This window comes from Idiotropiscis lumnitzeri, chromosome 14 (assembly GCF_059441095.1).
Source record: "Idiotropiscis lumnitzeri isolate Australia: NSW breed Sydney's pygmy pipehorse chromosome 14, RoL_Ilum_1.0, whole genome shotgun sequence".
In the NCBI taxonomy this organism is placed as follows: domain Eukaryota; kingdom Metazoa; phylum Chordata; class Actinopteri; order Syngnathiformes; family Syngnathidae; genus Idiotropiscis; species Idiotropiscis lumnitzeri.
The window spans coordinates 2004674-2016860 of NC_142404.1; the positions used below are offsets into that span (position 1 = coordinate 2004674).

Consider the following 12187-nt stretch of genomic DNA (forward strand, 5'->3'; position numbering starts at 1 on the left):
TGTTTATTTTAATTAGTTTTTATAAGCTTTGCTATTAGTTTTTGTCACAAGTCACAATACATATTGTGAAATAAAGTAAACTACAATTTTCTGATGACTGAACAGTAGTACCGAAATAAATAACTTAAACAATGAAAGCTTTTGTTTAAAATGAATTAACAAAAACAAGACTTGTTAGTCTTTTTTAAAGCATTCTTACTCTCAATTTTACTTTTCTCATATATTTTTTTTTTCTTAATTTGATTAATTTCAATAGTTTTCCTTAACAATAAAACCTGTCATCTTCACATAATTTATCAGGTGCCCACCATTTGTTTGAAGAAGCTTACAACCACAAATGGGTCTATGAGAGCAGTGTTTTCTCCTATGAAAGCCTTGGTGACGTTGGCCATGATGCTGGAATTGTTGCGAGGAAGACCTTCCGCTCGATACACCCTCACAGAAAAACGAGCCCAAGGACGTTCTGATGGGAACCCTTCTGGTATCAAGAGGTTCCTGGGAAGATTATTTTGAATATGTAGTCCAAAATAACAGTGTATTCCGCATATAAAGAGAGATGTGACATTTAGTCACAGCAAGACAAATAAAAGAAGCAACAAAGTTTGTTTACATACTTTTCTATTTGTTCCTCTGCATCACTGGCTTTAATCCCGGGCTGCATAGCATCACCCTTTGCCGAGACACTAATGTCACACTTGACGTAACCTTTGCAACCTGTGCTAATGTCACCAGGGACCGTCAGCATTGCCCACTTGTTGATGAATTGGTGACCTCAAATAGAAAAATAAAGAGGATGTAAAGGAAAGCACAAAGTCGTTATTAATCTTATACTCCGTGGATCAAAGTAACCAGTGCTCAATCATCCATTTTTACTTCTGAGAGGTGGAATGCGTCCCAATACGTTTGGCCATATATTGTATAGCCATGTCAGGTACATATGGGCACAGGTCCTCCTGTGTGAAGTTTGCATGGTCGTGGCTTTCACCTACATTTCTTAAAATAAATAAATTAATGTGCTCTAAATTGTGTTTAGGTGTGAATATGTGTGCGTGAATAGTTGTTATTGTTAATATTTGCCGTGTGATTGAGCGGTGAACAGTCCAAGGTGTATATTGTACCAGGCACATTATATATATAATATAATATAATATAATATAATATAATATAATATAATATAATATAAATATATATATATAAATATATAAATATAAATATATAAATATATAAATATATATAGCATTTGGCCTAAATATATGGGCGGCACGGTGGCCGACTGGTTAGCATGATGGCCTCACAGTGAGAGACAGCATCGGGCGTGGGTTCGATCCCGGCTCCGGCCATCCTGTGTGGAGTTTGCATGTTGCATGTTATATATATATATATATAAGTGTGGAGCAGCCAATGTGGAATAAATATTTTTGACTGGCAACCTTGATAAGAACATATTTGAACGTACTGATAAAATCTAGTCTAAATTGTAAAAACATGTCACTGGTTGTTGACTTGTGCATGCGAAAGTTAAAAAAAAAAGGCATTGTTTTTAGCATTTGGCCTAAATTATACCAATACATCCGAAAATTAAATGGCTCACATAATGCTAATTTAAACTTTTCACGTTGAACAATAGGCATACATATGATTACATATTACCTTTGGCACAATGGCGATATACTATCTTATAAATTATGAATTTTTGAAAAATGAATTAAATAACTCTTGATGATACAAAATCGCAAATTTCTTTCCACATGCATGCAGGATTGTGATGCTGCACACGTTGCAGTGACTGATGATACATCATATTAGAGGAGAATATATTTTATGAGATTGAATTTAAAAAATAAGCTATCAAGTCATTGGTATGAATACGGTTTTGGGTTAATAATTCAAAATGTCCACAATGTTGGACTGCCACAATAGACAAAAAACATTCGATCCAGTTGTATTGGTAATGTAACATAAGCGATGACAACATGAAACATTGCCATTATGTCCACCTGGTTGTTTGTAGACTGTCCATACATCCAGCTTAAATGAGCCGATGCAGAAGCTCCTCAGCATCTTGGAGTGCATCACCTTGCAGATCGGAAGACAAAACAATAAATGGGGCGTTCAAGCGTCAGATAAAACAAAAAAAAAAACAATCAACTATACATTTATCTGATGCATTTGAACTCACCGTCAACCTGATGACTTTATCAAAGAAGATCTCTTTGTGGGCAAAGAAGTCAAAGAGAAAATACTGAGAGAAAGAAAGGAGAAACGACTTAGACTACACATACTTGATTGGAATGCTCATTGTTATTAATATGCAGTGTTATTTTGTCATTTAACTTTGTTCGTTCTCCTACCTCATTGAAAAAGGGAGCGTTGGTTCCCTCTTTGACTGCTGTCTGCTTCTTTTCGTCGCCAATCTCAATAATCACACTGGGGTCGATGTTTTCACCCACCAGCTGCTTGGCCTCTGTGATGTTAATAGCAATCTGCACATACAAAAATACACACATAGTTAATTCAACCACAAAAATTCAGTGGGAGTATATACAGTATAAACAGTACACGTACGCACACACACACGCACACGCATGTACACACAAGTGTGTGTTGCGTTTACCTGGAAGCTCTGTGGTTTTTCTTCTGTGTCCTGAATACGTGTATTGAGTTTGGCCCTGTAGAGAGTCAGTGCATTACAGACAGGAAGAGGGGGAAAAAAATTCAAATCATACATCAATCTAAATCTATAGTAATAAAATAAAATAGTAAAACAACAACATTATCATGCAAAAAGAGAGAACTTAAGGTAAAGCACAATACAATATAGTACTATGTACCTAGTGATATAGTGTTGTCAAGGGTCAAACAAAACAACAAACTCCCCATTTTGTTTCCACAATTAGCAATTACTCTAAATCAGGGGTGTCAATCTCATTTTTGTGGACGGGCCACATCGTAGCTCTGGTTTCCCTCAGAAGGCCGTTATGACTGTGAACCGATATAAATGTATGATCACCTTACGTTATCACATGCACACAACTAATTGATGGAAAGCCAGTTTTGAAATCAAAAGCTAGTAAGTAATTGTTTGTTCAACAATTTTTCGATTTATTTTAAAAGGGGAGCATTGGCCGACTGGTGAGCACAATGGCTTCAACAGTGAAGAGGTTGTAGGATCGATTCCGGCTCCGGCCTGCCTGTGTTAAGTTTGCATGTTCTCCCCGTGCCTGCGTGGGTTTTCTCAAGGTACTCCGGTTTCCTCCCACATCCCAAAGACCTGCATTATAGGTTGACTGAACACTCTAAATTGTCCCTAGGTATGAGTGTGAGCGTGGATGGTTTTGTCTTTGAGTGCCCGCAATTGGTTGGCAACCAGTCCAGGGTGTACCCCACCTACTACCCGAAGACAGCTGGGATAGGCTCCAGCACCCCCGCAATCCCCGTGAGGAGAAGCTGATGGATTGGTAACAAATAAATGGCAATATCTCATATCTCAATGTTATTAAAGGTGAAGATGTGCTAGAAACAGGAAGTTGACACACATGATTTGCCTTCGCGGGCCACATAAAATGAGGTCGCGGTCCAGATCTGGCCCCCGGGCCTTGAGTTTGCGGTCTAAATGTCTGAATATTGTTCAAAAATATTTTTGAATAAGAATGTTCAGCTCTTTTTTTTTTTGCACATTTTGCCATTAAAATTATTGATTTCAGTATTGAATGGAAATATTGAGTTATACATCCACTTCATATTTTGCTTATTCAGTTAGCCATTTATCTGGTGGATTTGCGTCAATAAAGAAAAATAAATACAAATGTATATTTTGAATATGTACATGTATATGACCACATTTAAATAAGTGATTAAAATCAACCAAATATAAAGAAAGAAAATAAAAAAGAAGAGATCAAGATCCAGACCGCATATGTCATCATCAAAACACATCATATGTAAAAATAACCTTTTCGCATTGGGCATGATTCTGGTTTTGATGGACGAGAACCTATGTTGACGTTCTTCATCATTATTTTCCTCCAGCAACTGAGATGCTTCGGAACTGACCTCAACTTCACTGTCTATTGAAATAGAAAGGAAACATTATGTACAATGTTAAATACAAAATAAAAGCAGATACATACACAAACATGTACATACAGTACACATTAGCGGTTGATATTTTTTTCAGGAATTCCACAAGTCACCAGAATACCGTGGAGTCCAGTTGGAAAAAATTTAAAACTCAGGAATCACACACCAACACGACAGGTGTTGCTTTACGTCAGTTGCACATCAAGTTGCACTTTCACTAGCAAAATATTGTGTCTATCCTCAAATATAATAAAAGCACAAGTAAAATTGTTACAGAGTGAAATAGAGAAATTAATTCCTTTTTTAAATTATTTAAAAAATGTAGTAATCAATGAATTTATTATTATTATTGTTTATTTATTTATTTTACAAACTTACGGCATAATACTACGCCAGTGCTTCTCAATTATTTTCCGTCATGCCCCCCCCTACCAAGAAGAAAACAATTCGCACCCCATCACCCCGCCAACATTTTGTACTAATGTACTTGTATATTGATTTTAGATGTCAATAAAATGTCCCTTAGCAAAGCTAAATTGGTTAGAAATATAATTTTGAGAACTATTATTGTAAGGAACTCGAAACTCAGTACTCTGTGGTGCAAATACTGATGAGATGATAAATATTTACTATACGTTTGACATCAAACCTCATGTTCCGGTCTGAGAGCGTCTGCTAAATTGCTAACGTGGCCGTCGTCTTATTTTATGTTTTGATATGTAATGATTGCAATACAACATTTCTGTTCAGAGCCGCTGGCTCTCCGCCCAAACGAAGTTCGAGTCAGACTTCGGTTAAAAGTTGAGCGTACATCGAAGCACTTATTACTCTGTAATTCATTTTAGCGATTAGCACGCTAAGCGCCTCTTCGTTTAGAACGCTACAACCTGGGTTGTGTATTTGTCATTACTCAGCTTGTTGCTGCTGCTGTGCACGGACTTAGATATAGTAGAAATAAAGCTCATACTGCTGCAACGCAAGATAGCTTGGCGTCTAGCATTCAAGCGGCAGGGTGACGCTTTTTTTTTTTTTTTTTAATCAGTACTGCGTGACCTACCACGTAAACTTGCGGCACAAACTGCAGCGTTGACTATCTCAAAATTGCGTTGCCGGAGATCGCAATTTTGGTCCCAAAACGATCGTTTAGCCGTACTACGGCGAAAAAAAAAAAGCATGTACCGCAGGGTCACACGTGCGCCCCACTCTTTGGGAATCACTTGAGAATCACTGCTATTAAGAGATGGTATTCAACAACAAGAACAACATATAACCATTAGTGGAATCAGTTAAAGCAATGATGGCCCCAGATGATTTAGTCACATGCGGTTAATACGTAAAACGGCCAACAAATCTTAATATGTATTATAAAGCAGCTTTCGTTCACGCATATAACGTATACCTGTAACTTTAAAACCACTGGGCAAAAACCAATCCAGGTTTAGTGAATGGAAATGGGCCAATTTGAAATGAATCAAGTAAAAGTACTTAGTTACTTACTTAATAAAGTAATCCAGTGTTCAAGTAATTTAGTTACTTTTAAAATCAAGTAATTCCACCAAGTAAATTAGTTACTTTTAAAATCATGTAATTCCAGAAATTAAGTTAATTACTTTTATAATAAAGTATATCCAGTATTAAAAAAAAATCAGTTACTTTTAAAAATCAAATAATTTCACAAATAAGTAAATTAGTTACTTTTAAAATAAAGTAATTCCGGTAATTAAGTAAAATAACTTTGTTACACTTAAAATCAAGTAATTCCACTAAGTTAATTAGTTAATTTTAAAATAAAGTAATTCCAGTTTTTAAAATCGAGTAATTCTCGTAATCATGTATAGTTACTTTTGTAATCAAGTAAAAAAACCTTGTTACTTTTAAAATCAAGTAATTCAAGTAATTAAGTAAATCATTTACTATTATAATCAAGTAATTCTAGTAATCAAGCAAATTTGTTACTTTTATAATCAAGTAGAGTAACTTAGTTACTCTTAAAATCAAGAAATCCAACATTCAAGAAAAATAATTGAATTACTTTAAAAAACAATTAATTCCAGAAATTAAGTAAATTAGTAACTTTTAAATCAAAGTGATTCCAGTTTTTATAATCATGTAATTCTAGTAATCAAGTATATTCGTTACCTTTGTAATCAAGTAAAAGTACTTAGTTAATTTTGTAATTGAGTAAAAGTTATACTGTTTTGTAAATTCATTTGGATTCGCAACTACCTGTCTGAAGACCATATCAAATGGTGCACTGCCAGTCACACCTGCTTCAATAAAATCCAGCGCCCACCCCTGGCTTAATCACATACTGTCAAATTACGACAAAGAATCAATGTTAAGACGGGAGTGCAATAAACTAGTGGTGGTACAGTGGTATAGGGCTTTGTTTGGCGTCCACAGAGATGCGGGTTCGGAGCTACTATGTAATAATCTGTGTTTGTTTTTCCAACACAAATTTCATTCAATAGTTAATTTTCTAATTATTATATGGAGTGATGTGGTTAATGCTTTGGTTGACAAGGTCCTCCAATATTTCATGCCCATCTATATTGTAGAGGAGAGGGCGTTCAGTAAACTTTTTTGCTGCTTTGAACCCTACCTATATTCTCCCTACCAGACAGGTATGTATGGATGGATATGAAAAAAAAAGACTGCGCTGTAGTTGCAAGAAACTTTTTTGAATAAAAATGAACGAGATAAAACTTTTTGTGAGTACATTTTTTATCCACAAGAATAAAAACTCAATTACTGCATTTTTCTCCACCCTTTCCATGTCAATTTCATGCCATAATGAGTAAAATCCTAATCAAAACTTTGCACAATAAACCCACTTCCTTGCATGTCGATACACTTTATGTCCACTTGGTAGTGCCAGAGGGGCTTGAACCACCTTTGAGGCTTTGACACATGAGTCAAACCAATTGCATGGAAAGCCTCAATGCTTCAAGAAGCTTCATCTCACCATCACTACTTACAGGTATGCATGTTTTGATCCTTTCGGCCCATCTCTTCACATGTGCTGCGTTGTAACCCATCCGCTCTGTTACTGCTGCATAGTGTGACTCGAATGGGACTGTTCCCTAGTGTCTGTGTGTCCGCTTTTGGTTATTTGCTGAGGAAGCAAATAATTGATTTCTCCCAGCTAACAATTGGAGCGCAGGGTTGCAGGATTTTTTTTCCGGCCAACCACCGCGAACGTATTGTCCATCTTTCCGGTAAGCTGCTTTAATATTACACATTTAATTTTGTTTAAATCTTAATTTATGAAAATAATTTTATTCCAGAGTTGGTGCCACTCACCGCTGTTCTGAGCCAAACTGCTGTCTTGGCTCTATCTTTTAAAGATCATGTTAACGTAATTTTAACGGACTCGTGACAGTGGATTGTGATTGCCGGGTCGGTGCAACCCGACTTAAGGGGCTGGAGCCGGCCGATGCAATTGGGCAAATCGCCGCCTCGGCTGGCCTATGCAAAGCAACCCTGGATATTTTTTTATGTGTTATTTTGTTATTTTGGTGTATTGTGTTGTTTTGCTGTGACTTATTGCGGTGTGGGTTTGTTCTGTTTGTGGTATGAGGTCTGTCTCAAATGTGTGCTTTTTATTGTGTTTCTTTTTGGTTGTTTGACAGGCGGCGGCACGGTAGCCTCACAATGCGGAGGTCGTGGGTTCGATCCGGCTCCGGCCTTCCTGTGTGGAGTTTGCATATTCTCCCCGTGCCTGTCTGGGTTTCCTCCGGGTACTCCGGTTTCCTCCCACATACCAAAAACACATGTGACAGGTTGATTGGACACTCTAAATTGCCCCTAGGTATGAGTGTGAGCGCGGATGGTTGTTCGTCTATGTGTGCCCTGCGATTGGCTGGCAAGTTCAGGGTGTCCCCCGCCCACTGCCCGAATATAGCTGGGATAGGCTCCAGCACCCCCTGCTTCCCTAGTGAGGAGAAGTGGTACAGATGTGCGGTTTGCGATGTGCGCATGCGCGATTGTCACATTGTAAGATGTGCGATGCTTTTGTCTTTTTTTTTTTTCTTAGAGCACGCAAAATTTGTGTAGCTTCATAGAAACAGCAAGCTACTGTATGCTCTACAAAGCCTGTCTCGATCATCCCTTCTCTCCTGCCAGTCACTGGACACTCCCCCAACCCCTCCACTCTGTGTGCTCAGAAAACGCTAACAGGCGACGTGGAAGACACGACGGCGGCAAAAGAAAGTCAACATCCGAAATATGGAGTTACTTCGGCCGTAAAAAGGAATATACAACACACAAAAAAACCTCTGCCGACAGTGCCTCGTTGTTGTTGCTGCAACACAAGGTAATACAACAAACTGTCCGACCATTTGAATGCTATTACGATGTCAGCAGTTCAGACTCAGTGGGACCCGATGTAAAACCCATCTACTCAAAAAACAATGATAGACGCCTTTATTATAACACGTTATAAGAAGTCCAAACAGCATAGATAAATCACGAATGCAAGGACTTTTCACGGGGCGAAAGCAAAAGTGAAAGCAACTCAACGCCGTCACGAAAGAGAGGTTTAAAAAAATTATCCGCACGCTCGACAAAAGGTATAAAATGCTGTGGCGAACGTATTTCTATCAAGTGGCCATCCCAGAGCTGTATAATAAACAAAGCAAAGTCTTCCCAAACAGAGCTATTCGAGTCATCTAGTGAAATTTTTTCTAGTTTTAATATCACAATGTACATCGCAGCTTCCCCAAAAATCGCAATGTCATATTTTTCCAATATCGTGCAGCCCTTGTACAGATACGGGATAGATGAATGTTTGACAAGGGAGAAGGGTCCGGCTGCAACCGGGGCTTTACTGTTAGGACACACGAACGGGCGTTCCTGTCAGCGTTTAGCCAATGAAAAGGATCCAGTGTTCCCAATACAACAGTGTCGCACAGTGGGCCTTGATGATATGATCGACCTATTTTATGGTGTTAGATTTATGCCACAACTACGTAAGCATAATAACAAATACCCCGTATGAAAACATATTTTGTGCGTACAAAAATGTGTTTCGCGTGTATAAGACCTTCCAAGTATACACACAAAGGTTTTACGCTTACGGCTTCTCTCTGGGAATGCCCATTTGTGGCTGCAGCTGGGCCATATTGCCCGGTGCAGCAGCGGTCCCCTGGTGGCGGTCCTTTTGCTCACTTATTTTGCTTTGTCATTCACGGGTGCTGTGTAGGTTTGTATCCCCAACTTATTGTTAACTGCTGTTTTGGTAAGGCCCCAGTCCTGTCTGTGTTTTTTCCTTAATTAGTTTTTAATAATTTGTATTTTAATAAAAAGATTATTTTGTCATCACTTTTTCTCCTTTGGGTATTTGAACCATGTGCCTTTAATTTTATTTGTTGTTTCATACTCCGGGCGTGCAAGTCCCCAGGTGGCGTTGTCTGATCGTTTTTTTTTAAAACATCAGATGGCCACACACGTGCACACACACATGCGCGCCCACACACACGCACACACACAGACACGCACGCACAATGATTAATTTCAGCACCGTTTTATTCGCATTTAGTGTGGGAGGACTTACCCAGAGCCGCCTTGTTTGCCAGGACCAAGTCTGATTGGACCTCCTTCTTCTTCTTCTTCTTCCCTTTCAGGCCGAACATCAGCTTCGCCTTTCTGCGCACAGCAAAAGACAACAAATAACCAGAACCATGACCGTATAAGTATCTTCATTGAAAAGACCACATTCTAGATCCGTCTTAGATTGGATCTAGAGCTTTATATTTAATTAATAGCAAATAATTGGAGGTCCACAAGGACAGCCTGTTTCAACAATTGTTTTTTTTTTAATTGATTAATCATAGATTGTTGAATATTCACTTCCTATCTGAAGGGCGAAGTTTCATCTTTAAATATTCAATTGTTGAAAGAAAGTTTCACTAGTCGCTGTTGTGAGTGTCAAGTAAAATGTTGACCTGTCATTAGAAAGGAACGATATGTAATGTCAACGTGTCTAATAGCTGGCTGAGTTGTCACAAAAGCTGCATTAGCACCTGCGGGTCTGCTATTGTTGCGCGAGCCAGCACGCGCGAGCCAGCACGCGCGAGCCAGCACGCGCGAGCCAGCACGCGCGAGCCAGCACGCGCGAGCCAGCACGCGCGAGCCAGCACGCGCGAGCCAGCACGCGCGAGCCAGCACGCGCGAGCCAGCACGCGCGAGCCAGCACGCGCGAGCCAGCACGCGCGAGCCAGCACGCGCGAGCCAGCACGCGCGAGCCAGCACGCGCGAGCCAGCACGCGCGAGCCAGCACGCGCGAGCCAGCACGCGCGAGCCAGCACGCGCGAGCCAGCACGCGCGAGCCAGCACGCGCGAGCCAGCACGCGCGAGCCAGCACGCGCGAGCCAGCACGCGCGAGCCAGCACGCGCGAGCCAGCACGCGCGAGCCAGCACGCGCGAGCCAGCACGCGCGAGCCAGCACGCGCGAGCCACCTAGCATGCGCCTGATAGTAAGGTGCACCCAGTGCATGTGTTAATTCAGAAATAACACAAACTGAGACTGCGCCCTTTAATTTGGTGAGCCCCATGGTTGTGAAAATACAGTAGTCAAAATAAACAAATTCAAATACAATTTTCTCTAAGAAAAAAAAAAAAACTATCAAAAATAAATTATCCTGAAACTGGAAAATCTTGAGCCTATATACCAAGTAGGGTGCATTTTAATCCATTTGTTTTTTTTAGACAGCACAACTACACAAAAAACAATTGTCATGGAACTTAACAGAAGAACAGTCATTGGCTACAAAAATGGTGTGTTGAATTTTATCAATTTTATTTCGGCAAGTGGCTGCAAATAATAGTATAATCTGGATTTAGATTATTTTCTAAGCAGAGGTATAGTATACTTAAAACATGTATCTAGATCCATAAGATTTTGTGCAAATAAAATTGAGCAATTTCAGTCCAATTTGTTTTTTCGGTGTAAGAAAACATGAATAAAATTGGTTTGCGTTTGCATTTTGGGCAACAATACAAACATGTCTTCCCTACAGCCTGTGACTCAGTAATGGAGACACATGACCAATTATTTTTTTTTCCTTTTTTATTCTAATCTGAATTGGGTTTGTTGGACCTTGGTGGAGGTCTGTGCTATTCTGAGTTTCACGCTGGTTCTATTTATACAAACTGTTTGAAGAAATATGCAACAAAAAATAAAAGCTCAAATGCACCCAAAAAAAATTAATAAATAAATAATGGTGCTCACCGCCGTTGTGTTGCAGGACTCTCCGTAGTGTCCATCTTGCTCTATATCAAACTAAAGAACCTTTACGTAATTCATCTCTTTTGGTCACCACTGTGTTCTAAAATACAATGAAAACTAGTTTGCATGCAAACTGATCCGGATGGCTCCTCACAGTGCAAACTATTACAAAGATGGAAATCCATCCAACTTCAACAAAATGACTTTCAGACTGCTCTTTTATATTTACACAGTGTGTTGGCCAAACCTCCTCCACATGCCAAACAAAACATTTTGCATTGTTAAATTGTGATTTTTAACTCATGGACCAGCCCATCTTCACGTGTAACTCACTTGCATCACGCACACACAATAAATATATATAAGTACATATATTTATAGATAATGTGTAAATCTACACACATGCATACTTGCATGTTTACATAAGTGTGCTTAGCCAAGTGTGTCAGAAGTACATCTGCAAGCGTAGATATTTGAATCATTAATAAAACACAGTTAAATGATCACTATGTTAATTAAAAAGCCAGACTGTTACCTGAATGCAGGATCCATGGTCGTGGGTGTTTGCAGTCAGCATCAGCAGATGGATGGTGTCTCGATCATGTGGCTGACACAATGTCAAAAGTTACATCACAACGAAGAAACTGACGTCTGGCTGAGTGAATGATTGATTCTCATGTTTGTCCAAAGGATGGAGCCAATGCATTCCCATAACTCCTTGATTAGGAGTGACGAAGTCTATTCTCAGTTTTGGAACCACTTGTAATGCTTATTCGTTATTTTTTGTAATATAGGACTGCTAATAATGACAATAGCAGTATAAATGTAAAAGTATTATAATTGTATTACAAAGTAATTGTTTGTAGATGAGTATCAGTA

The 12187-nt window shown here is 39.1% G+C and overlaps 1 protein-coding gene across 1 annotated transcript in view; it reads right to left on the bottom strand.

Annotated features, from left to right (window-relative positions):
• fer1l6 (fer-1 like family member 6) overlaps positions 1 to 11361 on the bottom strand; it is a 79071-nt gene extending 67710 nt beyond the window's left edge. The window contains exons 1-9 of the mRNA XM_088315113.1: positions 11312 to 11361; positions 9635 to 9726; positions 3953 to 4067; positions 2615 to 2669; positions 2352 to 2483; positions 2180 to 2242; positions 1998 to 2076; positions 615 to 771; positions 309 to 495 (exon numbers count right to left, since the gene is read on the bottom strand). Coding sequence (XP_088171239.1) covers positions 309 to 495; positions 615 to 771; positions 1998 to 2076; positions 2180 to 2242; positions 2352 to 2483; positions 2615 to 2669; positions 3953 to 4067; positions 9635 to 9726; positions 11312 to 11346 — 915 coding nt within the window. The 5' untranslated portion in view covers positions 11347 to 11361. The remainder of the gene's footprint in view (positions 1 to 308; positions 496 to 614; positions 772 to 1997; positions 2077 to 2179; positions 2243 to 2351; positions 2484 to 2614; positions 2670 to 3952; positions 4068 to 9634; positions 9727 to 11311) is intronic.
• Between the last annotated feature and the right edge of the window lie 826 nt (positions 11362 to 12187).